The sequence below is a fragment of the Oreochromis aureus genome, linkage group 4 (genome assembly GCF_013358895.1).
Source record: "Oreochromis aureus strain Israel breed Guangdong linkage group 4, ZZ_aureus, whole genome shotgun sequence".
NCBI lineage: Eukaryota > Metazoa > Chordata > Actinopteri > Cichliformes > Cichlidae > Oreochromis > Oreochromis aureus.
Genome location: NC_052945.1, coordinates 8,819,970 through 8,846,306, shown reverse-complemented (window position 1 = coordinate 8,846,306; position 26,337 = coordinate 8,819,970). Strand labels below are relative to the sequence as shown.

The 26,337-nt window shown below is 40.4% G+C and overlaps 1 protein-coding gene across 2 annotated transcripts; it reads right to left on the bottom strand.

The window, feature by feature from the left end:
- Positions 1-450: 450 nt before the first annotated feature.
- LOC116330981 (SH3 and cysteine-rich domain-containing protein 2-like) lies at positions 451-26,337 on the bottom strand. Of its 2 annotated transcripts, XM_031753473.2 has the most exons (11): positions 25,851-26,337; positions 15,971-16,319; positions 14,442-14,536; positions 11,458-11,542; positions 9,214-9,329; positions 8,355-8,424; positions 8,058-8,134; positions 7,859-7,947; positions 4,930-4,981; positions 2,191-2,328; positions 451-1,596 (listed from the first exon to the last, which is right to left on the bottom strand). In XM_031753473.2, exons 1-11 carry the CDS (start codon positions 25,932-25,934, stop codon positions 1,498-1,500), a joined length of 1,254 nt encoding a protein of 417 aa, XP_031609333.2. In that variant the 5' UTR covers positions 25,935-26,337; the 3' UTR covers positions 451-1,497. The 2 variants fall into 2 exon arrangements, with proteins under 2 accessions (XP_031609333.2, XP_039466786.1); XM_039610852.1 differs by lacking the exons at positions 8,355-8,424; positions 9,214-9,329.

The following is a 26,337-nucleotide window of genomic DNA, read 5'->3' as shown; positions in this document are numbered from 1 at the left end:
ACCTGCATGTACACTGACTCATAACGGTTCAGCACTCGTGTCATTCCTTTCACTGTGCAGCCTCTTCCTCCTCCTCCTGTTTTCCTGTGTCCCTCTAAGCTGTCAGTGAAACTCCTTGTCATGGTCAGAAGGAACCCCATTGTGCTGTTGTTTTTCAGGCAGACTGGCTACAGTTTTTTTTCCTCTTGTTTCAAGCTCTAGTGAACATGTTAAAATTCTGGGCAACGCTTGCAACATCCCACTGAAGCTCTTCAGCAGGTCCCTGCAGAAACCGGCGGGTTTATGCCCACCAAGGTCTTTCATGCGAAAAACAGCAGAACACCTTCTGCCACTTGTAACTTCTAAACTTGGTAGATGTTGACATTTTTCTTCCTCAGTGCTCACAACAAGCTCCCAAACAACCCCCCTAGTCTTCCTAAAGAGATTTGCCTCCCTTTTAGCTTTGATTTCTTTTACCTCATCTGTTTGTAAAATAGTAACACAACAGAATAAGGACGGTAGACAAACACAGCTGTGTCTCAAAAGTGGACAGACATAATAATCTATAAAATTTTACTTAAAAGAAAGGAAAAATTTTCAGGCAATTCCTGGGAGTTCATGTTTTTGTTTTAAGGATAGTCGAAAAGGTAAACTCTGAGTCTTTGGGTAAATAGTGATGTTCACAGGGTTTGACAGGCTTTCATACCAGAAATTAAAAGATGCTGGAGAATTTTTATAGCATACTTTAATTGTCATTTCATAATGAAAAGAATCAGTTTTCGATTTTTCGGTGAAAGACCTCTTCTTTTTGCACTCTCAAATCGTTGAGTGCAGTCGTAACTCAGCCAGAAACTACAGACAATTTTCAGATCTGGTGTATTCCTTTCATCTTATCCTGCCGTCTGTCTAAATGGCAGTAGCATTCCATAGCTGGCAGTGGTTGTTCTTGGCAAGTGCCTATTGTTGTAGCAGTCTACACGAAGCTGATATCAGTCCCCAGGGCAGAGACCCTGAAATTAGCAGATAGGAATGAGACACACGGAGTGGGTAGAAACAAGAAAAGGACACTGATAGAAGCATCATGTTCCCATGACAGGATTCAGCCTCCTCCCACGCTGGTAGACGTCTTTTTGATGAGGAAAAACTAAATCTGAGCTGGCATCCAGCAGACATTTTAAAGCATTTTTGACCACCCTTGTCTACTAAACATCGATTTATTGGCTTTGAAAAGATAAACCTACAAGAGAACTAGAGCAGGGCAATTGCATAACTGCCCCCACCATTAAAGGCTTACAATCAACCAGCTGAACTGGAAACCATGTGTTTATGAGGGGCTGTGGTTCCAGATCCTTGCAGAAGTGTGTATTATGTTTTTAGTTTTTCTGTGTTTGGCTGACCAGTTGGAGAGGCTGGAGCAGTTGTTTAGCCAGGGGAATGAGGCAGAAGGGGGGTAGTTTTAAAATGGGTGCATCCCTGGGGAAAGTAGATGTGGAAAGATGGTGGTCTGTGCACAAAGGTTCAAATCTCCTCTATGGAATCAGCTGGGACCAGCCCTTTCTTCTTTCCACTGCTCAGCTTTAGAAACACCTCACCCTCTTCTCGTTTCCCCACACAAATCTAAAAGCAGGAGACAGAAAATAAGATGCTTTATTTTCTAAAAGGAAACTGGAATAAAAGATTATTTTTACCAATATAAAAAGTGTTTTTAAAAGAATGAATAACAGACCTTAAAAAAATCGGAAAGTTATTGTGCAAACTGCCTACAGGTTTTTTACTTCTGACTAAGCACTATGAATTTTCTCTTTGTGTGTATATGAATAAAAATACAGTGGATGAAAACTGATTGAATGTGACCCTGAAGGTCAAAAAACAATGGGGGTTTTCTTTCTAAAGGTCTATACAATCTGGAAATGATGAGCCTTATTCATAGCAAAGACAAACAGACATAGATAATGCTGGTGCCAATCCTTTGATCGCTCTCTAACCAGGATGCACCAGGATGCATCCAGTACACACAGCGTGTACTGGATTTGGCTTCAGTCCCCTGAAACTCTTCACAGGACAGGTTTCATGAATTGAGAATTGGAATCCTATCATCTGTGTAGGCTGGGTTGCCATTATAGCCTTTTAATGGTTACATTGAAGAAAAAACAGTGAAGCTATCAACAAAAATAAATTAAGTCTCAAACCAGTATTCTAACATTGGTATACCTGGGATTCCCTCACAGCCATGTGTCCTCTCTCTCGGTTGCCGGGATTACCCTGAATAACCCGCCACACTCTCTCTCCGGGTCGGACCCTTTGCACAAAGTTGGCAGGGAAAAAACCAACTTTGTCGCCACATTTACCCTGAGGAATAAACCACAACAGTTCAGTCAGCATTTAAACTGTATCTGGATGCCAAGATAGCTGTCACAGATTCTTTAGAACTAGTTAATGAGATTGCGCGATGATAGCCTGATCTGCTCTTACTGGCCCACCAGACTTCATTCAACCCAAATTGTTAGTTGACAGTCCAACTTGATTCTTTTTCTGATGGAAAATCCGGAGTTTTTCTGCTCCACTGTTGTCAAGTTCAAGCTTAAAAGAGGATTGTTGGATATCTCTATATAATAAACTGCCTGGCCAAAAAACTCAAAAGTCTAATGCTCTAATATGTCATTGAACCGCATTTAGCTTTAGCTTTGATCAGAATCAGAATCACTTTATAAAAAACAAGGAATCTGTGATGATGTCGTGCAAAAAAAAACAAAACAGTAATGCAGAAATAGAATGTATGATATTTACAGTATATATAATATATACGTCTCTATATAAATATTAAAAATAAATACACAGACTACCCACAGATATAGAGATGACAGCACATATTCGCACCGGCATCATTTTAATAAAGCCATGCAGTGTCACAATATCTATTTCCATCCAGAACCTTGTATTGATGATGGGAGAGTTGGATTTCTGTGTAAAGTATTCTCCAGAACATCCCAAAGATGTTCCGTGGGGTTAAAGTCTGGTCTTTGTGGTGACCAATCCATGTGTGAAAATGATGTCTCATATTGCATGAACCGCGTTTTCACAGTTGGAATCCCATGAATCCTGGCATTATAATCTTGGAATAGGCCCATGTAGTTCATCACATGGAAAAATCCATTGAAATACCTGCTCGTTCAGTATATTCAGGGAGTCAGCTGACCTTCTGGACACTTAAAACTGCTGTACCTAGACCTGACCAACTGAAGCAACCCTAGCTATTAATGCTGACCTAACAGGCTTGTCTGGTAGACACTATACATGATGGATGCATCGCTACATAGACCTTTCTTATTACCTTGATGCACCCATCAGTCTGGAACAGGGTAAACCTGAAGTCAGACCACATGACCCTTTTCCATTGCTTCAGAACCCAATCTTTATATTCTCTAGCAAATTGAAGCCTTTTTTTTCTGATTAGCTCTGGTAAGCGGTTTTCCTAGGGCTGCTATTTAGTGCCAATCCCTTGAATTCTCTTCGTATTATGCATGTGGAATTGCAGTTACTTTTGCTATTAAATATAGTCGTGAGATGTACTGTTGATCTTTATTTGAGTTCACCAAACGTCTAAGTGACCTCTGACCACGATCGTTCAAGGTTTTTTTCCAACCACATCTCTTCCTCGGATGATAGTTGGTTTTAATAATGCATTGGACAGTTCTCAACCCACTTTTAGTAGTTTCAGCAATATCCTTAGTTGTTTTTCTTGTCTTCTTGAAACAAAGTAACATCTTTTCCACGATCACAGGAAACATCCTCCAAAATGGTTGTTTAAGAAATGAGAAGCTACTCACTGCATTGGTCCAAGCAAAAAACAAAACAAAAAACTTTTGCCAGAAACACATTATTCACTGCAGTGACTATCCAGTAGAAGGCAGACAGTATATTGTTAAAGCCTTTTTAAACTAAAGTCCCCAAAAATGAGTGATTTGGCACCAAATATTAATTCATACTAGTTTTAAACAGTTTTTCAGTGAAGACTGACTGAAGAACTGAACACTTTTATATTTACCGCTTCCACCTCATAAAAGCAAAGCCCAAATGAACTTTTAGTTATTTAGTAGTGTAATTGAGCAGGCACCTTTATTGTTACACCATCATAAACAGAAATGAGAGAAACAACACTTTCTAAATTAAAATTCTGCCTCATGTAGTGGCAAATCATCCCGTTTTTGCTGTTTGTATAAAAAGGATGAAACGTTTGTTTTCCACGTGCGCACACATAAACAACAGATTTCGTCCCTTTCTTGCCAGTGATAACTGGGTATACCTCATTATGCAGCAATGTTTCACAGTTTAACACCCTCTGCCTCAGGTGTTGATGTGTTTATCGAAGTGATTCACAAACTATACATTAGTAATGAACAGATGATTCACAGATTATACATAATTTAAAGGTTTCTTGGAACGAATGTGTTGATGTGCTGCTCCGCTTTGGGTTACGTAAGTTCAAGCGAAAACTATGCTCACACAGTGTACGCTAAATCTGCACTCTGGATGCGTTTTCTTTCTTCGTGAACTGAAACACACGAGCGCACACACAAATGCACATTTATTTCCATTGGGAGTTAGTGAAGCTCATTACAGCCTCAATAAGGGCCTCTACGCGGCTGCAACAGTAGTCAAGTTCATTATGTTAAACTCTTTTGGTAATTTTCCGAGGAAATTATGTTCTATTTTTGTCTGTGGCTCCTTACATGTTTGTGACAGGCAAAAATGGAGCAGGTGTTATGCATTAAAAGCTTGGTTTAAAGACCTAATTTAACACATGCGCAGTGTGAATGCACGTGCACACACATAAACATACACACACGCACACTTCTGAGAACTTGGGGGGAAAAAACATAGTACACATGAACATCACCAGGTATGCACCAACTAGCACACACAGATGTTTGCAAATGATTTATTACCCACCTTCCACCACTCCTCATTAGAGTCGTCAGTGACCTGCACCCGATCACCAGGACTAAAAGAGATAAGACAAGAGAGAAGATGGGGAAAAAAGGGCATGAGAAGGGAGGTAATTGGGGTGGAGAGGAAAAAGAGACAGGGAGACAATAGAGGGAAACATGATGGGAAAGGCAACGGAGCAGGGGGGGAAGAAAGGAGAGCTGAGTGCAAGCACAAAATATTACAGTTATCTAACTGCCACAGAAAGCTGTATTGTACCCGCGGTAGCAACACTGTGGAGGTTAAAATTTGGGTGAGTCTTTGTGTCTCGCTGTAGAGGTGACAGAACAGCTGAAAACAAAGTCATGAGGTCTACATGAAATATAACTCTATAGTGTCTGCTGCAGCAATGAAGGCTAGGCCTGATCTGCAGCCAGCCTGGCCTGCATACTAATGATGCTACCAATTTTTGATGAGACTTCTCTACACATACACAGTATGCCCACTGTCCTAGATACACAGGGAGAAGCTGTCCCAATTGCATTGCTGTGCGTTCTGTCTCCCGGGTGTCTGCATTCACAGCTGCCCTATATGATCATGGTATACACACACACACACACACACACACACAGGTTACACACTACCATGTGAGTCATATTTCTTAGGTGACTGGTACAATTCTGCTCATGCAGCTTCTCCCATGAGCGCAGTTAAAAATTTAAATTCATCTTTTATAAAGGTTTTCGGTGCCCAAATCTTTTTATATATGCTATATTGTGTATCTAACTAAGCATTTATATCTATATTGTATATTCCTAACAGTAGAATTAGCCAACTTTAGCAGTTTCCTGGTAGTAATAGATAGTGGATAGTGGTTCTAACTTAACAATGCTAGTATTTTATAACTTTTACTGTTGCTATTTTAATTTTTAAATATTATATTTTACATGTACAATATTTCCTGACAATATGGAGGGCATCAGAAAGAGCAGCTAGGTTTCTTTGTAAAAATCCTCACAATGCCTAGTGGTGAGATTAGCTGCTATTCAGTCTCAAAGAAATCTGTGAAAAAAGCTACTCAGAGATGAAACGCAAGCTACTACATACGTACTATCCTTGTAACAAGTACAAATGTTATCTAAATTCCATCCATTTCTGTCCATCTTTTTCATCTTCTTTCAAGCTCTCCCTTGAGAAGATGTCACAGCGGGTCATCTGCCTCCATCTCATTGTAGCCGTAGCCTCCTCTTCTATGAGAGTAGCCTGCATGTCCTTTTTCACTACAACCATAAACCTTCTCTATGGTCCTCCTCATTTCCATTCAAAATCCTTCCAATATAACCAATATGCTGTTTTTCTTCTCTGTTCAAATCCTCTCAACCTTGTCTCCAAACTGCTCAACCTGAGCGTTCCCTCTGATATACTCTGATAATTTTCCCTCCTAATCAGTCCAAACAAAAATTTCATCTTCAACTTTGCCACCTACAGCTCTTTTTTTCTCTCTCAAAACTATACATCACAACAGGTTCACTCTTGCTGCTATCTGTCTGTCACAAATCACTCCTGACACTCATCTACACCCACTCCAGCTTCTCGAACTTTCATTTTCACCTCTCTTGTCCACTGCCCATGACTTTGGATGGTTAACCCTAGGTATTTAAACTCATCCACCTTCACTACTTCCCTCTAATTCACACAGATATTCTGTCTTCCTTATCTCCAGATCATACCTCTACCTCTCTACCTCTGTCTTTCTCCTCCTCCCTACTCTTACTACAGATCACAATGTCATCTGTGAACATCATAATCCGTGGAGACTACTGTCTGACCTCATCTGTCTTAACCACTTATCCTAAAATGGTTGAAACCAGCTGGGGTGGAGCCCATCCTGGCTGAAAGTGGGAAAGTGGCGGGGTATATCATGGACAGGTTGTCAGTCCTTACAAATCAAATCCAAATGAATGTAAATCCCCCCAAACCCACTCATTCTCATGTAAGCCATGTGTTTGTGAGCCATTATAGTCAAACCACCAATACTCATCATCACTACAAATATAATACACACTGATTAGATGACTGAGATTCTGCCCACATAAAAATTATCTTTTTTTTAGGTCATTAAACTATCAAATTTCTCATAATCATTTTTGCAGGATTCATATCCATGTACTGGTTTGTTAAAATCGACCTGTCCGGAATATGGTACATGTTTTGACTTCTGCCATCCACAATGGTCATATCCTGGCAGAAGCAGAGAAAAACAGTGGTTCATTAGTTCATCTATTGTATAGCCTCACACACACACACACACACACACACACACACACACACACACACACACACACACACACACACACACACACACACACACACACACAGCCAAAGCACAGATGGCTGTTAAGAGCCCTCACTTTATGAAGGCTATGCCCTAATCATCTATATACTCACAAAACACCTTCACATACGCATTCTGCCCTCACACTGTTACATAGTTTTTCTTCTTTCTGATCTTACTTTCTTGTATTTGGGCTTTAACTTTGACAACAGCGCTCTGCTTTCTCCATCTGTTTTCTCTCTTTCTCTCTCTGATAATCTTCCGCTCTGTGCCATTTCCTCTCATGCATGTCCTCCCTTTCATCTCTCAGTTGTTCAGTGTCTTTATCCCCTTCCCTGCTGGGAACACAGCTCAGTCACTAGTTCTGCGTGGGGACAGTGATGGGCTTTGAGTTTATAATTAGTCGTCCTTAAGGGCGCCCTGGCACCGTCCTTTGCAGATGGTGGGGACATTTTCATCCTGCAGGAACAACAGCCGGGGCAAAACACGAACAAAAACCGACCATATTTACACACGCAATGCTAAAAAAAGCAATTGCACGCAAGCACTCCTGGACATGCACATGCATATAGCTATAAAAATGCTTGCACATAGTCAGGTTGTTTTGCTTTTACTCACTGTAGTTCCAGGTCATTTGGTTCCTGAGGCAGAAACTTGTAGAGCGCTACATAGGTGTGGATAGAGTGGACTTCAATGCGCTTGGGCACCTGGTTACAGGGAGATGCAGGAAGGGGAGGCAGTGAGACAGAAATACACGCTTGAGGAATAGAGCAACAAGGGATGAAAGTCTGCACAGGTGGATTAAACAGAGCGGTACCTTCTCCTCTGCAGTCTGAGTCTGTTCGCAGCTCTCTTCTACCTCCTTTTCGATCTCTGGCTCAGGGATAGGAGCGTCTGGAATCAGCGAGAAAATTTCTTAAAAGTCGCTAATCACACACATAAGCACTCATTTTATTGTTTTTGTTTTTGTTTTTTACAAGCAGCCACAGTAATTCTCTCTCACGCACAGAAAGTTATGCGCGACACAACATCTGCATAGACACACATAGGCAAGGGCATGCAGCGCATGTGCATATCCACATACATCAAGGCACAGACACAGAGACGTCTTTACCCCCTGTTTCCTGAGTTAACTCTTCCTCCATGCTGGACTGTCTCTGCTGCATCTCCTCTCCTCCCTCCCCCTCAAATAAGAACATAGAGAGGAAGCAATAAAATATCAGCATCAGGAGGCCAGAGAGGATGCATTTGATAGTGGGTGACCTTGTTGTCAGTCAGTTTGCTGGAAGTTCATGTATTCAACAGGTTTCAGAGATACCTGCGGTTCACAAAATGTGAACATTTTACATTTTAGCAAGCATGCACGTTCTTTTCAGTGGAGAAGTTAGATGAGAACCTTTCTATCAGTCTCAAATGTGTATAAACAGACAAAGATGCAACATTTTGTTGAGGCGAGCTGTTTGGTCCGATGTTGAGCTGCAGTAAACATCTCTTGGCTGTTGCTTCATATTTGCTGCTTATAAGCTGTACACAGATCAGTCTCAAATATTTGTAGCTGAACTGTTACTTTCAGATATAGCAACATTTATTCAGGGTTTACAATTTTGATCCAGATGGCTTGCAGCTGTTTTTCAGAGGATTCGGAGAGCCTTTTGAATTAGTCTCCATGTTTATATTATGACTAAAAGCGGTAGCTAAGAAGACAAGAATATTGTTATGTTAAAGATTTTCTTCCAATTTAATGGCTGTTCTGATAATACCTAAAAAATCTGAATCTAAAGCATTTGTAAACGTATTAACTCTTAATAATTCAATAAAAAACCCTTTACAAAATATGGCTTAACAAGGCAATGTCACTGTCAGTTCTCTTAATGTAATAAGTAAGTTGGCTAATGGACCAGTGTTGTTTATTGTGTCAAACACCAGGGACTGAACTGTCCTCTACCCCCACCCACAGGCCTATGATGTCATACCAAGCTGCGTGTTGGTGATTCTGACAAACTGCCAAAACTGGAGCGACTCATCTGTGCCAAGGACGTCCCGTAGCGCAAGGCGGCATACACAGGGTCTACTCGCATCCGCGGTGCCTCTGAAACCACACACAGACACGTAAATTATTCACTAAAAGACTCCGGACACACTACAGTCAGGGCTACACGCTGAGATTACACTGTACATCATGACTATTGTGCCTGTGCCAATCTGGAGGAACCAAGGGGTCTAAATATAACTGCTGTAACACAGTCGGTCCTGAACCAAAGTGGCCTACTTTAGATCTGCGAGGACAGCAGCCAAAACTTCAAAAGAAAATGAAGACATTCCAATGAATTAACATGCTTTGATTTATTTAACTTAGTGGCAAGAGATGTGTCTTAGTTTAATAGCTTTAACAGATGTGGAACTGTAGAAAGAGTAGAAAGGGAATAAGAGACGAAATATAAAATATGGAAATCTTCTGAAAGTCTTCACTGCTGCATTTCATGTAGACAGCAGTGCTTGGGTGCTATCACACTATTTCTGAAGTTTGGAATGAGATTTTTCAGCTCTTTCTCTATCCAGCTCAACAGAAGGAGGGTAGAGGGATTTTGCTGCAGGGCCAGATGTGTCTCAGTGTGCGTGTGCCTGTGCAGGATGAAGTTGAAATCACCTGCAGTTTCATGCTAAAGTCATTTCTTCTGTATACAGAACAGAAATTGTGCAGCAATGTGTTATTTAGTGTGATTATGTCAGGTATTTAGAGTCGATAAAGCTCATTACACTGACTGTAGCAACTTCACTGAAGAAGGTATTTCTGCAGAGAGAAGTTAATTGCAGACGAGTAAATGATGGGATGGGAAGCCAAGCTTAGAGACTCTACACTCCACTGCTCCATATAAATAATTATTTTTTAGCTCCTTAAGGTTCCTTTTGAGACTGGAAGGAGAGTTTTTATGTAAAGTAGCTTCAGGTCTGTTTTTATTATAATGTTGTTAATTATCAGTTAACTGATAACATTCTGACCCGAGAATATTATCAGTATTCATAATCAGGTCCTCTTTGGCAGATTTAACCTTAACGTTTAAACAGAGAAATCCTTTTCACATTCATCACATATGAATCATCACTGCAAGACTGCAACGTAGACCATTAAGTTCCCGCAACTACCAGACTCATAAATGAGGTTTAATATGAGAACAGTAAATTGTGGCCAGGAGGTACTTGATGGGAAATTAAGGGGGTCTGTGAGTAAATACAAAATGAAAACTGTTGTCTGATATGAATGTGTGTAAACATTTTACCAAGCCTTTTGTTAGCATAATTATGAGCACACTGTGTAATGTGTGATTGTGAGCTTGGCAGGTTGCACTCTCAGCTGGCCCTGGCAAAGTCCCAGGCATCATGGTGCTGAGCTCGAGGTGATGATGGAGTTGTAGGTTCATTGTACCCTGACTCATGAGTACTACAAGCAAGTGACAGCATGGGGCGCCGACCCTGATGTGAGTCATGCATTACGGCAGATGACTGTGTCACACTCAAAGGTGTTCTTCCAAAGGTATGACAAAGAAAAATGAAGCTGCATTTCAGCAGTGACAATGAAAGGAAGAACAAATGTAAGCACTTTTAGTCCAGTGATTGTAAAAGCAACTCGTACCACTATGATTTGGCCTTGAGCGGACAAACACTGACATGAAAACTGATTAAAAATATAATTTTCTTTGAAATTTATTCCCAGCATTTGCTGAATGAAATAAGGTGGATGTTTGTGAATTTGGGGTTACTATCAATCAAAACGTGGGCAGCATTTCAATGTTTATGAATTTTTAAACATGCAACTGTGGTGCCTATCTAATAAATTAATCCTCTTCACCAGTCCAAGGATATACAGCACAACTCATAAACAGAGATATAAAAACATAAACATTAGAACTTATAAATATTTATTCACATACTTTCAGCGTAGAGACGGTCCATCAGCCTCCAAGTGAAACTGAATTTGTCTCCTTCTCTTTATCTTTTTCCACTTCACATTCGTCCGTTGCCAGGTGAGGTGAAGACATTTCTGGTTTTTATTACATTACAAGCAAAAGTGCAAAAAAATAAAATAAAATAAAAAATCGAAAAGTAAAACCCAAAAGGCTGGACAAGAGCAACGTCACGAAACAAAAGCACAGGGACACAAGCAAACCCAACCAGCGGACTCACTCACACACCCACATGCACACTCGGACTGCGCTCACCTTGGCTTGGCTGAACTTCCTTGACGACAGCCAACTGGTCAGTGACGAGCATCGGCGAGCTGAAGTTTCGCTTGAATGCTCCCGACTAATGGAGGGGAGAACAGAGCACAAGAGATTTTAGCAGCTGCCATAACTTCTTGTTTATACACTCAACACATAGCTCAACATATATCTCGTTGTAGTGCTATTTGAGCATTCATACAGAACACGTACAAAATGTAAGTGAAACAATTAACTGGGCTTTAGCGCACGCAGAGGGGCTCACTTGCTCCAGGAAAGAACAAAATAAGCAAACCCAAGCCAAGTATGAGCTCTCTCTGCTGCTAATCATGAACAATATATTCACTCAACCACTACTTGTGGCCACATGACTTAGACACAGACATGGACATGTGATTCTCTGTGTGTATGTGTAAGCACGACTGCAATTTCACACCGAATTAAGCACAGTGAGAGTTTCAGCTGAGATATCGGTTTGTCTTTGCCTTGACTTGCAAATGAGCCACTCACTTTGTCATATTATGTTGAAGAGAGAAAAACTCAGCGGATCAAAGGCAATAAGTGGCTACCTTTGTTCTCCACAAACACACCCAGATTGTGCTCTGATGATATTTTAGCTTTCGCTGCCCTCATCATTCCCCTACCTTTCCCCCTCTCTGTTTGTGCACTGCTGTCAAACTGCACTGAGCTCTCTTCAGCACAGCGCTCTTAAAATTTTCCAAGTGGCTCTCAGAAGGTCTCGCCTCCTGCTGCATGCTAATGTCCTCTGCTTTACACTAGAGGATAAACACAAAAGCTGTGTCTGAAATCACTCCCAATTTTCTGCCTAGTGAATCATACTCACCTTCTGCCATTGTCCTTCAAACAGTCATAATATTACATTTTTCATGATAACAAAAAAAATACACAGTGTAACATCTAATCGTTACTCCGCAAGTGTGTGAAATAGTCTTTATGTAAGCAGTAGTAAAGAAAATTAAACATTGCTAACGGTGGCCCTAAAAGGATAGCGCAATGATTAATTGTTTTATTTCAGTAGCATCAACACTTCACAGCTTCAAAACAGCACTTTTCCTTCTGCCATATGTATCTGTGTTTTTTCAGCAGTTTAACTGAAACTGCACATATGGTGAGCAAAAATGACTGCCTGCAGGTCAAGAGTGTTTCAGTGTTTATACGTGTGAGTCTGTGTGTTGATGTAATAACCTAAATGTGTTTGATGTGATACAATACTGATTCATCTGTGGGGGGTTTTCTTTCCCATTAACGCTGTACCTAAAGCTATTTTATTAAAAACATTAAATTAATTGCAGAGTGCACAGGGTTTTGTGGTCAGGTTTTCAATTCATGCTTGTAATCCAAACTGTGTTGGTAATATGACAAAACAATGTTTGGAGTTTGCAGTGAAACTGACCATCAGATAACAAATCAGAAAATAAAATGTCAACCACTTAACAATTTACACATTTTAGTCACTTCTTTGTTGCAAATGTGTGAGTATGTTGCAACATGACTTGAAAAATAAGGCCTTCCCTAAACGTCTTCTCTGTTAATTGGGTCCACCGCATGAACGCCTTGCATATTTCCAGTTAACGGGACTCTTGTATTCCTACGGATCACTGTAGCTTTGGACTCTCCTGCTTTGTAGTAGAGATTAAGAGAAATGAGGAGATGCAATAAACTGCATATATGGAGGTTGTTTCATTGCCCCTCTGGGCCTCTATGCAGTCCTGTGAAAAACTAAGTAGAGCCCATGATTCAATTGCTTGTGGAACCACCTTAAGCAGCAATAACTTGAAGTAATTGTTTTCCGTATGACTCTATTAGTATCTCACATCCATGTGGAGAATTTTGTCTCACTCTTCTTTACAATGTTGCTTCAGTTCATTGAGGTTTGCGGGCTTTTGTTTGCGCACAGCTCACTTATGGTTCCCTTAAGGTCTGGGCTGTGAATGGGCCACTGGAATGTTTTCATTCTTTTCTTTTTCAGCATTTCTGTTGTAGATTTGCTGCTGTGCTTGGGATCATTGCTCTGTTGCGTGACCTAATTTCAGCCAAGCTTTAGTGGCAAGAGTCAGACAAGTGGCCTCACATTTGACTCTGGAACACTTTGATATACACGCGAGTTCATGGTTGAGTCAATAACTGCAAGGTGCTCAGGTGGCTTCTATGGCTACAAAACAAGCTGTTCACCACCTTGCTTAATAGTGGGTTTGTGCTGTAATATCCAATATATCAAATATAAGCCATGCTGCCATGTTGTTTTTAGAGAGAATAGACTTTATTGTGGCAATCGTCCAAAGAAGCCATACTTGTTCAGTCTTTTTCTAATTATACTGTCATGGAGTTGAACATTTAACGTGCTAACTGAGGCCTGTAGAGTCTGAGATGTAGTGCTTGTTTTTTTTTTTCTTTTTTAAAATTTCTCTTGGAATGAATTTGCCAGATTTGCACTTATTGAAAAACTGGAGCTTTGTTTTAAAACCCACCTGAATGTTCCAGACCAGCAAACTGCCAAGACTTCTTTAAAACTGCTTTATGGTGATTATCAATTAATTAAGTGCACTTAATTTTCCACAGGACTGCATAGACTGCCATGTCCGTGTGTCATTTGGCTGTATGTTGGCACATTTATTTCAATGAATCACTGAAATATTTTCTTTCTTGCCAAAAGTGAACACGAGAAGTAAAAAGTAGCCATTCTATTCTTGCAATCCAGAAACAAACAAAGCCAATGCTACTTTTTTATGTTTCTTATTCATTTCACAGTAGAAGATGGTTCATCATAGCCATAGCCTGGCGTGAAGTGCAATGGAAAAACGTGAAAGCAACAATCACTTTCCACTGAAGAGTGCTAAATCAGGGACAGAATCAGTTTAAAAGAGTTGAGCAGACCAAAGTGTGCAGTTAGCGACAATGCTGAGAGAAACTCTCAATGCTATAAATGAGGGCAACATCAAACTCTTTGTGTGTCTATTTCGCACCTTCCCATGACACGGCTGCTGCGATAGTTCTGAGGTGCACCACAGGTGAGCAGCCATCTTGCACGTTTTACACCGTAGAGCTTGTTTGGAGTTTCCTGCAGAGTGGGATAAAGAAGAGAGAATGAAAGCAGGGGACACAGACATTGAAGCGGTCACAAAAAGAAAAAAAAAAACAGCAGGCGACAGATGTGCACTCGGCAGAAAGTGCTAACAGAACAAAGTGGCCCTTAGATCATATGTGCAGGTTTTTCTCTGTTCAGGTGGAGAATGAAATCAAACCCTGTCCCAGTTTTATCAGGCTGGCACTGCAAACAGAGCTCACACTAACAGCTTCATAATGAACAGCTCTTCTTGCAAAACAACTTAGAGAGATTGGAAAGCAGCTGGACATATTTCAATCATAATCGATTTGGCATTGAGTCATTTACGTTTGTATTTTCAAGTGTTTGAGAGCTGAAGTCTCTTGAGACTCCAGTTGTTTTCTTCCCATTTGTTGTATGTTTAGAAATCCTCTTTTCGTGTTTTAGGGATTAAGGAGTTGAGTCCTTATTATCCTAGAAAACAAAGATCACTGATTTCTGAATTTGTTACAGATGGGGATTATATCGACAGGTCTGTATTAGAGCAGAAACAACAATCAAATAAATTGGGTAGCTCAAGAAAAATAGTGGTTTTAGAGAGAGAAATAAAATTAGTTTAACAGCTTATGAGAAAGAGGCTACACTTTGTTTCGGGACTGCAGAGGTAAATCTAGAGCGAAGTGATGCGTTACATAAATAAACCCACTAAGGATGCAAAAATAAATTAAAAAAAACTGCACAGGAGCAAAAACAGGGGAGCAGGTTGGAGACTGTAATCAATCACAGTGACAGGAAGTAGATTTAGCAGAAATACTAGAAGCTAGTAGCACTTAGAGGTGGCAAATCAGAGACAAAAGCAGTCGCACATCTGCACCAGAGCTATAGCAAAGTCCAGATTTAATTGAATGACTTAAATCGAGGAGAAAAAAGAAGGAAGCAGTGAGGTGAGATTTAAAAACTTCACTTTTCTCAGGAAATCATTATTATTTTGTTTATTTGTACCACTTCAGGTAATTGAGCATCATAAATATGCTTGTTTTCTGTCTGATATGGAGCTGTATGAGAAGACTGATACCACATTTATAGTTTCTGTGCTTTCAAATATGCAAAGGTTTGCATGGATTTAAGTGAATTTAAAGGTGAATGGAAAGTTCCACAATTGTCCAAATGCTCTTGCCCACTTGCCTACTTCCAACTAGATTTGGAAAAAAGAAGTAAGACCAATTACTTGTCCAAATTTGCTTGCTTGTTCATATGACCAATTCTCTCATCTTTACAGGAAATTTAAAATCACATTATAGCACAGTGGTGATAAATCATAGGTCCTGAATAATAATTTTACACAAAATTCAAAGTTTGTCATCTAAACTCTTCAGTCTTTAGTTTTCATGAGTAAGTGGATCAACAAAGACCATGTCTCATGTCCTGTGAGAATATCAGGCACCTTACCTACTATCATGTGCTTGCAATGCTGGCAGTTGGTGGGCTTTCGAAAGATGTGGTCCTGGAAACAGTGGGTAATCTGGGGTCGGGGAGGCTTGGCGGGCAGTGATGGAGAAAGGCTGAGTGAGGGCGAGTGGGAGGAGATGGAGGGGTTGGGGCTGCGAGATGGTGAAATTGATGGTGACCGGTCACCAACAAGTGGGGAGCCAGGCAGCAGAGGAGGGGACGGAGGCGGCGGGTCAGTGATGAAATCCTGGGGCAGGCGAGCATCGCTGTAGGACCTCTGGAAGAAGTTCTCCACGCTCTTACTGCGCATCATGGTCTTGAAGGACAATGAGCGTTTTAGTCTCTGGAGCTACACCCACGGACACACATCGACAGACATGGGGACAAAGATAATGCATTAAAAATAAACACAAGATAAGCAAGAAGCAATAACAAATGTCCAACATGCCCTCAAGACAGCACAGGCAATATCCCGGAATCCATAAACATCACACTCTGTTCAGATCAGTACACCTTAGGGAAAGAAGTTGACTCATGTAAAGCAATATCACCTCATAAGGAAACAACACATTAATAAAAGAGCTACCTGTCCCCTTCAGCGAGATCGAATTCATATTTTTAAAAGGGTGCTTGTGCTTTTGGTTGAACAAGATAAGCTTTTTCTCTTTGAGAACACCCAGCATCTTACATTGAGCACTGCTGTGTGTATAAATTGTACTCGCTTAGTGGTAGTGACAGAGGGACTCTTGTGATAAAACGAAACAAGAGTTTATTCAGCCCGATCATCTATCAACAACCCATCACCAGGGCCCTTAAAGTGAGCGCTGGCTCCACTAAAGAGGCCACAGGGTTGCAGTGAGCACAAGTGGTTCAACTCACACACCAACCACATGTGTGAATACACACATGTAAGGGTTATAATGCAGCACCCAGACTTTTACCACAGAATAATGCTGTTTATGTACAACGTGTAGTTTGGCATCATGAAAAAAGCAAGGACTACCCTGAAAAGAGCATTGTCTGGATTGTAAGAAAAGCTGCTTTAAAGCCTGTACATATTGTATTATTAAGCATCAATATGCATCAATATGCAGCAAGGTCCCTCTATAGATGTGCAAGCTGCCCATCTCATCGGAACTAATGCAAACCCATATCAGTACAGATCTTCTGAAGTTCTGTACAAAAGATTAGGAAAAATGATTAGGAAAATGAGAAATAAGTGTGGCAATTCATATCTGCAAATATCTGCAAACATTCATGAAAAATACATGCCAATGCAGTATAAAAGACTAATCCAGATGCTTTAATATTATAACAAGCTTGAAAGTCAGTATGTGGTATGGCCTGAGCGCTCTTACACTAGTTTTCTTGTCATTTCTTTAAGTATTCTTCAGGAAATGTTTCTCTGGGATTCTTTAAGGACGTTTGAAGCTCTTCTTTGGATGTTGGCTGCCTTTGGTTCCATTCTCTCTCAAGATGATCCCACCCTGTTTCAGTAATGTTAATATCCAGGCTCTGGGGAGGCCAATCCATGACTAGTGGTGCTCCAGTTTGTTTTTCTGTCCAAGTATAGTTTTACTGCATTGGCAGTGTGCATTGGATGCATCTCTCAGGTGCTCTGTCAGGACTTTGTGTTAATCTTCTGTAGAAAGCTTTCAGGCCTGACATTTTTTCCTTTTTCCCTCCACTTGTCAAGCTTTCTCAGGTTTTTTAAGGACAATCTACACATGAAGCAGAAATATTTCAGATTTTGGCTAATCGCTTGTTACGCTGAGAGGCGCGGTGAGGGAAACATTAGGCTTCACACTTGTCTTGACTGAAGTAATTGCTTTATTATCTCATGCCAATATCATGCACATACAGATAGCAACTTCTCAAAATGGCCCCCAATCCATTTCCTGCTCCCTTTAAATACTCTAAAGACCACGCCTTCTCAATTCAGACTGGCCTATAAAAGAGCTACCATTGAGGCAGGCCTCCTTTTTACTGGGAAAACAAGATGGCCACCACAGAGGTAACCTGCAAAACACTTTATTACATGAATGCTTCCCAACATCGCTGTTTGGGAATCACCTTGTTGTTAGAAAAATACCATTTTATGTTTGTCAAACTGTGTCATTTTTAGCATTTTTCATGGACTCAAATAAAGAAAAGGGATAAAATTACACGTGTTTTGTAATAGGCTGCTAGTAACAAAGTGCCTAAAGATACAATTTAAAATTAGTTCATTGCTAAGCTGTCTGTTATGTCTAGACAATACTGGTTCATACCTTGAGTTTGTGCTTGAATGATTCATAGTTCAGTGTTAAATGGCTTAACAAATAAAAAACACTCCTATGAAAATGGTGAGGTACAAGCACTGGACTAAAAATGAGTAAAAAAATACAGCCAGTGTCCAAATACATGTTTGAAAGGCCTCCAGAAAGCACAGACAGGAAAATTACAAGAATGTCTGGCTGATTGGAAGCAAAATATAAAGAAATGAGTGGACAATTCAGTTCTTTATAGTGTGCTGTCAACACTGTATGTGCTGGATGGTACCTCTCCTCACTAAGCTGGAGTGGTGTCTTTTATTTCCAAAAAGAATATCAGATTTTGACTGGTCACACAACAAGACAGGTTTCTTTTTTTTTGCCTCAGTATAGCTTAAATTCCCCAGAGATGGTTGCAGCATTCTTGGATCATATTTACAATTTATTCTTTGTATGGTAGAGTGTTAACTTGGATTTGTGGATTTGTCTGCCCACACAGCCTTTGCCTGAGTCATGAACCTCTGCCCATCTTTGCTTCTGAGAGACTCATCCTGGATGCTCCCTTTTATACCCAATCATTTTACTGGCCGGTTACCAGTTAACTTTTTAACAGCTTTTGCAGGAGCACTGTTACATTAGTGGTAATGACCAAACCAGTACTTTAAGTTCAGTGCATTTCAAAATCTTAAGAGTCAGATGATAAAACATCACATCAACAGGCATCACATCAGTTATCTACAGAATGCCTAACATTGATTGACTAGATAAATGAATGGTTCCTGACATTTGCCTCCAGCTCTATGCACGCTTGATGATGCTAGTTTCCCAGGGGACAGACAGACATTTGTTACAATGACATGCGGTGGAAGAGGTAACGCTGTGTGAGGGTGTGGTCACGTCGCAAGAAAAGAACGGATGAACACAGACAGACGAGGAGACAGATCATCAGCAGGCTACATACACTCTGCGCACATGCTCTGTCTGTCTGTGCTCATTCTGCTCAGCACCAAACATAATCACTTAACAGGGACATGTTGTTTACAGCTCTGTGTGTCTGGGAATAAGATATGAAGACAGTTTGTCTATTTGACTGTGTGTGTCTGTGTGTGTGAGGAACACATCGATGTAGCGCAAAAGAAACAAAACTGTAGGAGTGTAACTGAGTGTACATTTGCACACTCCATATGCTTCCTCTATTTGTGAAATTATTTCCCTTCATTAGATTACATTGATGAAGATTAGGTATGCTGTGGACTACTACAATTCATTATATCTGTGTTAGACATCTCTGTGCACCGAAGGGTGTTATTCTTATCATTTTTATTTTTTTTTTACAACTTTGAAATAAAGTACGCCGCATTGTAACCAACTGCTGCGTTAAATACATATAATCTGGGCAAGGACATTTTGCAGGATCTCATTTGCATTTCTTAGTTTCTGGTTGGGGATTTAGGGTTTCTTATTGTAAGCTGAATCGCTGCAAGCGTTCGTTCACCTATTTATGGCAGCTTCTTGACACACAAGTGTTGTTAGCTGCAGGAAATGTGGAGCATGTCTTCTATGATTATAGATGCATGTTCACGGGCGGGCAGCCTGGATGCGGGCATTTAGTGTGTTGGATATGTCCATATGTTTTCTGGGTTTCACTGAACTATGCACCACAGTGATCCTAATGCATGACTTAAAACTTTCAGTTTGGAAGATTCAATTCAATTTCAGACCAATTCAGTTTTATTTATACAGTGCCAAATCACAACAACAGTTGCCTCAAGGCGCTTTATATTGTAAGGTAGACCCTATAATAATACATAGAGAGAAAAACCCAACAATCATATGACCCCCTATGAGCAAGCACTTTGGTGACACTGGAAAGGAAAAACTCCCTTTTAACAGGAAGAAACCTCCAGCAGAACCAGGTTCAGGCAGAGGTGGCCATCTGCCCCAACCAGTTGGGGTGCGGGGAGGAAGACAGGACAAAAGACATGGTGTGGAAGAGAGCCAGAGATTAATAACAAGTAATGATTTATTGCAGGGAGGTCTAAAGGCAGAGATGCCTTTTGCTTTGTTGTGTGTGGTCTTATTCTACTCAGGTCTTATTCTAAAAATAAAATAAAAAAAGTTGTGCTGTAAGGATAAACAAGCATCTAATTTATGCTTACCAAATAAATAATAATTAAAATCTAATGATCTACTTCGAGTTGCATTAGTAATTCATTTTTTTTACAAGGGGTAAAACAAATTTGGTGTTGAAGCGGGTACTGCAAAACCCACTTGTTTGGAACCTGGTAATATTTTCTCAATAATGACTTATTAATGATTAACAAAATGACTCATGAAACATTACAGCTTATAAACTATATAATGGGGTAAAATATATTTTTAATGATGTTAACAGTACAAAGTTGTTTTGATTTCATATTTTATGTGCGGCATCACAGCCTTGAGCAGAGCTCTTTCAATCAGAGTGGCTGAGTGCTGGCATAACAGCTCCGGCTATAGAGCACATGTCTCAGTTACAGCTAATCTAATCATCTGTCAGTGTGCGGGCTTGAAAAGCATTCCCGTTTTCTTCCATTTGAACATTATCTGAAAGAATAATCCTTCTGAGTCAAGGCCGATGTGACATCAAGTATGATGTGGGGCCTCACTGCACATTCATGTGCACCACCGCACATGAGGTGAGATGCTGATATCGATGAGTCAGAAGCGATATATGCCACACTTTAGTCCCAGATGTATAGCTGATTATTTATTGATTATTCGTTTTATGAAAATCCCTGTGACCTGCAGCGGGACCTGCCTCAGTCTTCTGTCACTTCTTCCCCAACTGCACTTCTCCAAGTAATACTCAAACCGTTTCAGCTTAAAAAGACGCATTTGGGTCAAGTCTTGCCTGCCAATGTTCCTCCCTCAACTTTTTTTGTGACTCATAAATGACTAATAATGTGATGCAAAATGCAAAATATTGCACAGATTTACACGCATCTGCAGAGTCAGTCTTCTTTGAGCAGCTCCTATCTCACTGCCGCAGAGCAGACTGACGAGCTGTCTCAGCAGACCTGTAAAAGCCCATAATTTTCACATCTTCGATCCGTATTACAGCAGTCCTCTGCCTTTCTCACATGTTGCCAGCATAAATGTACAAAATCAATTCTCCACAGCGGGACAGCGAGGATTGACTAGTCATAATTCAATGATAAGACTTTTATGTCACTCGAATATGGTTCTACCGCCATCAAAATTTAATGAGGCCAGACTGAGATATTTATGGGATGCTCCAGTCTGCCCAGAGGTCAAGACTCAACAACAAAGCCTTTGTCCCACTGGGAATATGAGGATAATATAGGCACTCTGGAATTTGGTGAGATGGTCTGGGTTGGGCCTGCATCACATGTTTGCAATGTTTAAAAATGTAACAACAATAGGAATACTATAAGTCAAAACTCTGTCACTGTGCATAGGTGGTGGTGGTGGTGGGGGTTTCTTATTCCCTTTCTTCCCTATCACTCCTGAAGTGTGCCAATTTTCTGCTCTGCCATCAGCAGTAGAAAAGAGAACGTGCTGCACAGATTGGAAAAAACAGTTACTGCAACTGATCTGCGCCTCAAGTCAAAACCAGTATTCAACAAAGTCCATATGACCTGAAATCAATATTTTAATTTGTCTACCCTTGAATTTCCACTTTAATCACTCCAGTTAGTTGCGCTATAAAAAACTAAGTACGTTTTTTTTCTTTTCTTTTTTTTTTTTTTTTTGCAATGATAGACGTCATAGTGACTGACCTTGTTCTAAGTGAGGATATTTCAGCCTTAAGAAGGATAACCGAGTTATAACTGCGCTCTGAAAGACAGTCTCCTGGCTCCCTCCAATTCTAGGTCATCAGCAGAATATGTCATTTCAGAGGAAACTGTCACCATCAAATACCAGGTACATGGATTTCAGCATATAATTATTTTCACTGTGTGGCTTCAGCTCTTCTCCAACAGTTGTAACCGAACAAAGGTGAAGATTTTATTAAAGGGAAACACAACAGCGGAAAAAAAATCACATAGAATAAAAATATGAGCGAACAGCTGTATTTATGATTACAAGGAGCACATGTGGAGTGGTTTTATGTCCCAACATTTCTCGGGTTGGTCAAAATTTCTTATTATGCATCCTGGCAAATTCCTGCTCTCAGTGCAAGAGAAGAGATGCATAATCACAGGCTGCCTCCTCCGTTCTGCTACTATCACACATGCATGTACACACACCGTCAATCATTTACACACACACACACACACACACAATCACTTTCAAGGACTGTTTAACAGCAGAGATGATCTCTGTGGAATAGCAGTGTGGAGTATCTTTTGTGCTCCTGTAGATTTCTAGTGTCCAGTATTTCAGCATCTCACACTTTTCCTTGTAGTGTCACATTAATAAGCATCACTGCAGTGAAGGTGTTACATTAATTAAAGAAGACCTTGGCCCACTTCAGCTTCCTGATTTGACTTACTCCCCTGCTCACATCTATCTGATCTGTGTCATACCCCCTTCATCTGAAGAGAAGCCAAAAGTGTGAGCGCGATTTCAAAGATGTTTGTACATCCGAAATGTCAGTGAAAACACCAGAAATCATGCACCTGCTAGATGATTAGGAAGAGTTCAACCTGAATGGCAGTAATGACTATGACCTGTGTGAACATGAGCAGGTGCACATGATAAAACCTGCTTGCTTTATGACAAATGATGACTGCTGTATCCATCAAAAATGATGCAGTGAAATGTTCTCTCCCATTCGATGCTGTCTTCACAGCAACCACCCCTTTATCCTTAAATGAATTAAGAGAGAAGTCGATAAAGACGGTGCTTTTTCTTAGAACCATCTACATTACAGAGGTGTTCATTACCACCTGGGGTAAAAACCCTAATCCATTTTCTTTTAGTCTGACCATAAAGTTTCTGGTTTGGGTGGTAATTTCAGTTAAATGTCTCAATAGCTATTTTACGGATTGAAATTTGGCACAACTTTAATTTTTTCCATCAGGATAAACTGGTGACTAATAATGTAGTAGCACCATTAATAGATCCTACTGCACTTCTGTTTAGTGCTACTTCAGTACCACTGCTGAATTTAGCAAATAGTGCTTAACGTGCATGCTAGCATCACCTTTTTGAGTGTACCAGTTTTTACACAACCATTAGTTAAGATGGAGACTCTATTTCTTTCTTTCTTTTATTATTATTTTGGTTTTAAATGCTGCTTTCCATACAATCCTGACGACTCTAATATTACAACTAACTGGTTGTAATTTAATCGAGACCAAGACTATTTAATCAAGACTATTTTAGTATAAGAACACATAATAGGCTACTATTTAAAGCACACTTCCTGGTTGTGTTTTCCCAGTTGATGTTTTGGACAAAGTGAAAACAAGGTGATACAGCTCAGCCTTGTTAAACTGCCTTTTCCTGAATAGCCAAAAGAAAAAAAAAGCTTTTTGGATGTGTCAACGTAAAAAGAAAGCCATCCATCACAAAAAGATCAATTTGAATGTAAGCTCTTTAAGATTGCTTGTAACTTAGCTTTGAAACTGAGACAGTAAAGCTTCACTGTAGGGAATGCCAGTCACCTTTCATCTCTCAGTCAGCTGCGTATGTGTGTGTTGTGTGCTCACATCCATTTAAGAGGGTTTAATGAAGAATGCAAAGTGGACACACGGATGGATTGTGGGAGTTGTCATTACTCAGCGGGCAAGCTGACAAACAAGTATATAAACCAAAAACATGTTTACGCCTTTATATCTCTGTGCTCAGACATCATCCTGTGTGTTCATCCAGGAGAGAAGTTGTTTACCTGTGCACCTCCATCACAGAAAAAGCTCCCAAAGCATCAACAGCCCAGAGAGATCAAACTGCTCTCAACAAAAAGAGCAACACTATAGGCTGATGACTGCTACTCGGGCATCTAATTGGCTCCACCACTCACATTTCTGCCAGGCTTGGCAATACACTACAGATTATTGTTGGGAGCTGGAGAGAGACTGTGCTTCCTCTTCTCGTAATCTTCTGGCACCGTTTTCCTCTGTTCTTGATTTACGATATCCATCTTTGGGGGAATTTGCTGCTGGTGGATTTTGGGGAGCATCTGTTACCTCTTTCGTTTTCTCCCTGTCATCCTTGTCTAATAAAAACCATCACGGACACATGACTATGTGTCTGATTAGATTCCTTCAGAAATGTCGCTCTGTAGCTGAGTATTTTCATGTGAGGAACAGCGTCCAGAGCCAAGCTGACAAAAACTCTAGTATTGTACTTATGGTTGCATTTTTACTTTGATGCTTAATTCATTCAAAAGGATGAGTTCCTCTAGCATGAAGGTTGTAGGTTAATTTTGAATCTATCCCACACAGAGAACTCAATTGATTGAAAGACCAATGGCAGATGATCAAACTGATGGGTTTTTTTTGTTTGTTTTTTTTTAATTTTAGAGGGCTGTGACATGATGAAGCCAGAGCAAACCGGTGAATCATTTGAATACCAATTAGTCCAGCTTGGAACAGGCTCACGCCCAGTTTTCACCAGTAGCAGCTGGTGAGAAGAGGAGAGCTGGAGTAGAACGCCTGGAGTAAGTGGTGTTAAAATGGCTTGTAACAACGCCAACTTGTATGCTTTCAAAGAGGACATCAAACATTTAGATGAAGCACAGAGGCAGTCTGAGGTTGGTGAAGTATGTGACTGTGCTGCGCGGAGTGTCACTTTCCTCCAAACATGTCAGCAGCGTGCATGTGTTTGTGTGTGGGTGGCATAAAGAGTCATAGGGTAGATTTGACTTAAGGAAAGTTGTATCAGGCTGGTTGGTCTTATGTGTCCTTCCATTAAGAAGCAGACATCGGGAAAGCTTCCACAGCTTGGAGGCCAGCCCTTGAAATCTTTGTTTATATAGTTGAGTGAACAAATTAAATGGATTCATAAAGACACTCTGAAAGGGCATTTGTATCTTAGACATGCACACTAGTAGCTGTGTATATGACAGACACAAAATTCACATAAGCAAATGCAGCGTCTTATTTATTGCAATATAAACTTGCTACCAGCATAGAAGAAACAGCGTAAGTGAGTGCTGAAATGTCGGCAAAAAAACTGTAGCTCATCAAAAAAAAAAAAAAAAAGCAAATAAAATAACAAATAGACAAAAGCATTAAACACTTCAATTATTACATGTTTGTTTTGCTGCCTAATAGTCATTAAAAACACACACTTGAACCCTTTTGTGTGCGCCTGCTTCTAATGGATTTTGACAGAAAGAGAGACACGGGGAGACAGTATGACATCACACCTTACGTGTGAGGTTACACCTATAGTGACGCAGTCGTGATGAATACTACTGCAATTGTGTTGTTATTAGCATTACATAAACGGTGGAAATGCGAGTGGAGAAAACAATCAAAGGGGAAGAATACACTTAAAATGAATAAAATAAGTCTTCTTATTAATAGTTCAGTGTGTGCATTTAACTACTCAGCAAAGTTGTTCACTTATATCTACTGATACTGTTCTTTTTCGATTCGTTAGGCACAAATACGTGTATGCTATGATCTGTATGGCATCTGAACAAGAACCAAACTCCAAATTTAGGTACTTGCCTTGGAAGTCACTGGTTGGATGGGCATATTGCTTGGAGAGCGCTGGAGCTCCGAGTCGCACTCTATCTCATTGTTTTCGGTCATAATTCGTGTCGAAGTGGGAAGCGCCGTTCGAGACACAAACAGTAAAAGTTTTAACTCCTCAAATAGAGTCCAGTCGGAAGAAGATTTCCGGCTTTAGCCATTTAAAAGACTGACAAAGTGTGACAAATCCACATCAGAGGGATTTGTGCGCGCCTCAGGGCCACCGACTCCCCAAAACACGTTTCTGGGTTTATTAGGATCTGTGAGAACAGGTTATAAATTCACCAGCTGTTAATATCTCATTTATGCCACGTGAGGATAGGCATTCAGGAAACGGCTGAATCTTGCGTGTGGGTAGTCTTTTGTGTCGCCCGCTGACGCGCACAGGAAAGCTCCAATGTGGCACAATTCCTCCGTCCTCCAGGTGCAAAAACGGCTCAATTCAGCAAAAATGTCGCTGTGT

What these genes read in the sequence shown, in the direction of transcription:
- LOC116330981 (XM_031753473.2), bottom strand. Translation starts at nt 25,934, where the DNA reads ATGACCGAAAACAATGAGATAGAGTGCGACTCGGAGCTCCAGCGCTCT. An exon ending in AGCAGCCGTGTCATGGGAAG is followed by an intron (nt 11,543 to 14,441) that starts GTGCGAAATAGA and finishes CCCCTCCATTAG; the next exon opens with TCGGGAGCATTCAAGCGAAA. An exon ending in CTAATGAGGAGTGGTGGAAG is followed by an intron (nt 2,329 to 4,929) that starts GTGGGTAATAAA and finishes TTTATTCCTCAG; the next exon opens with GGTAAATGTGGCGACAAAGT.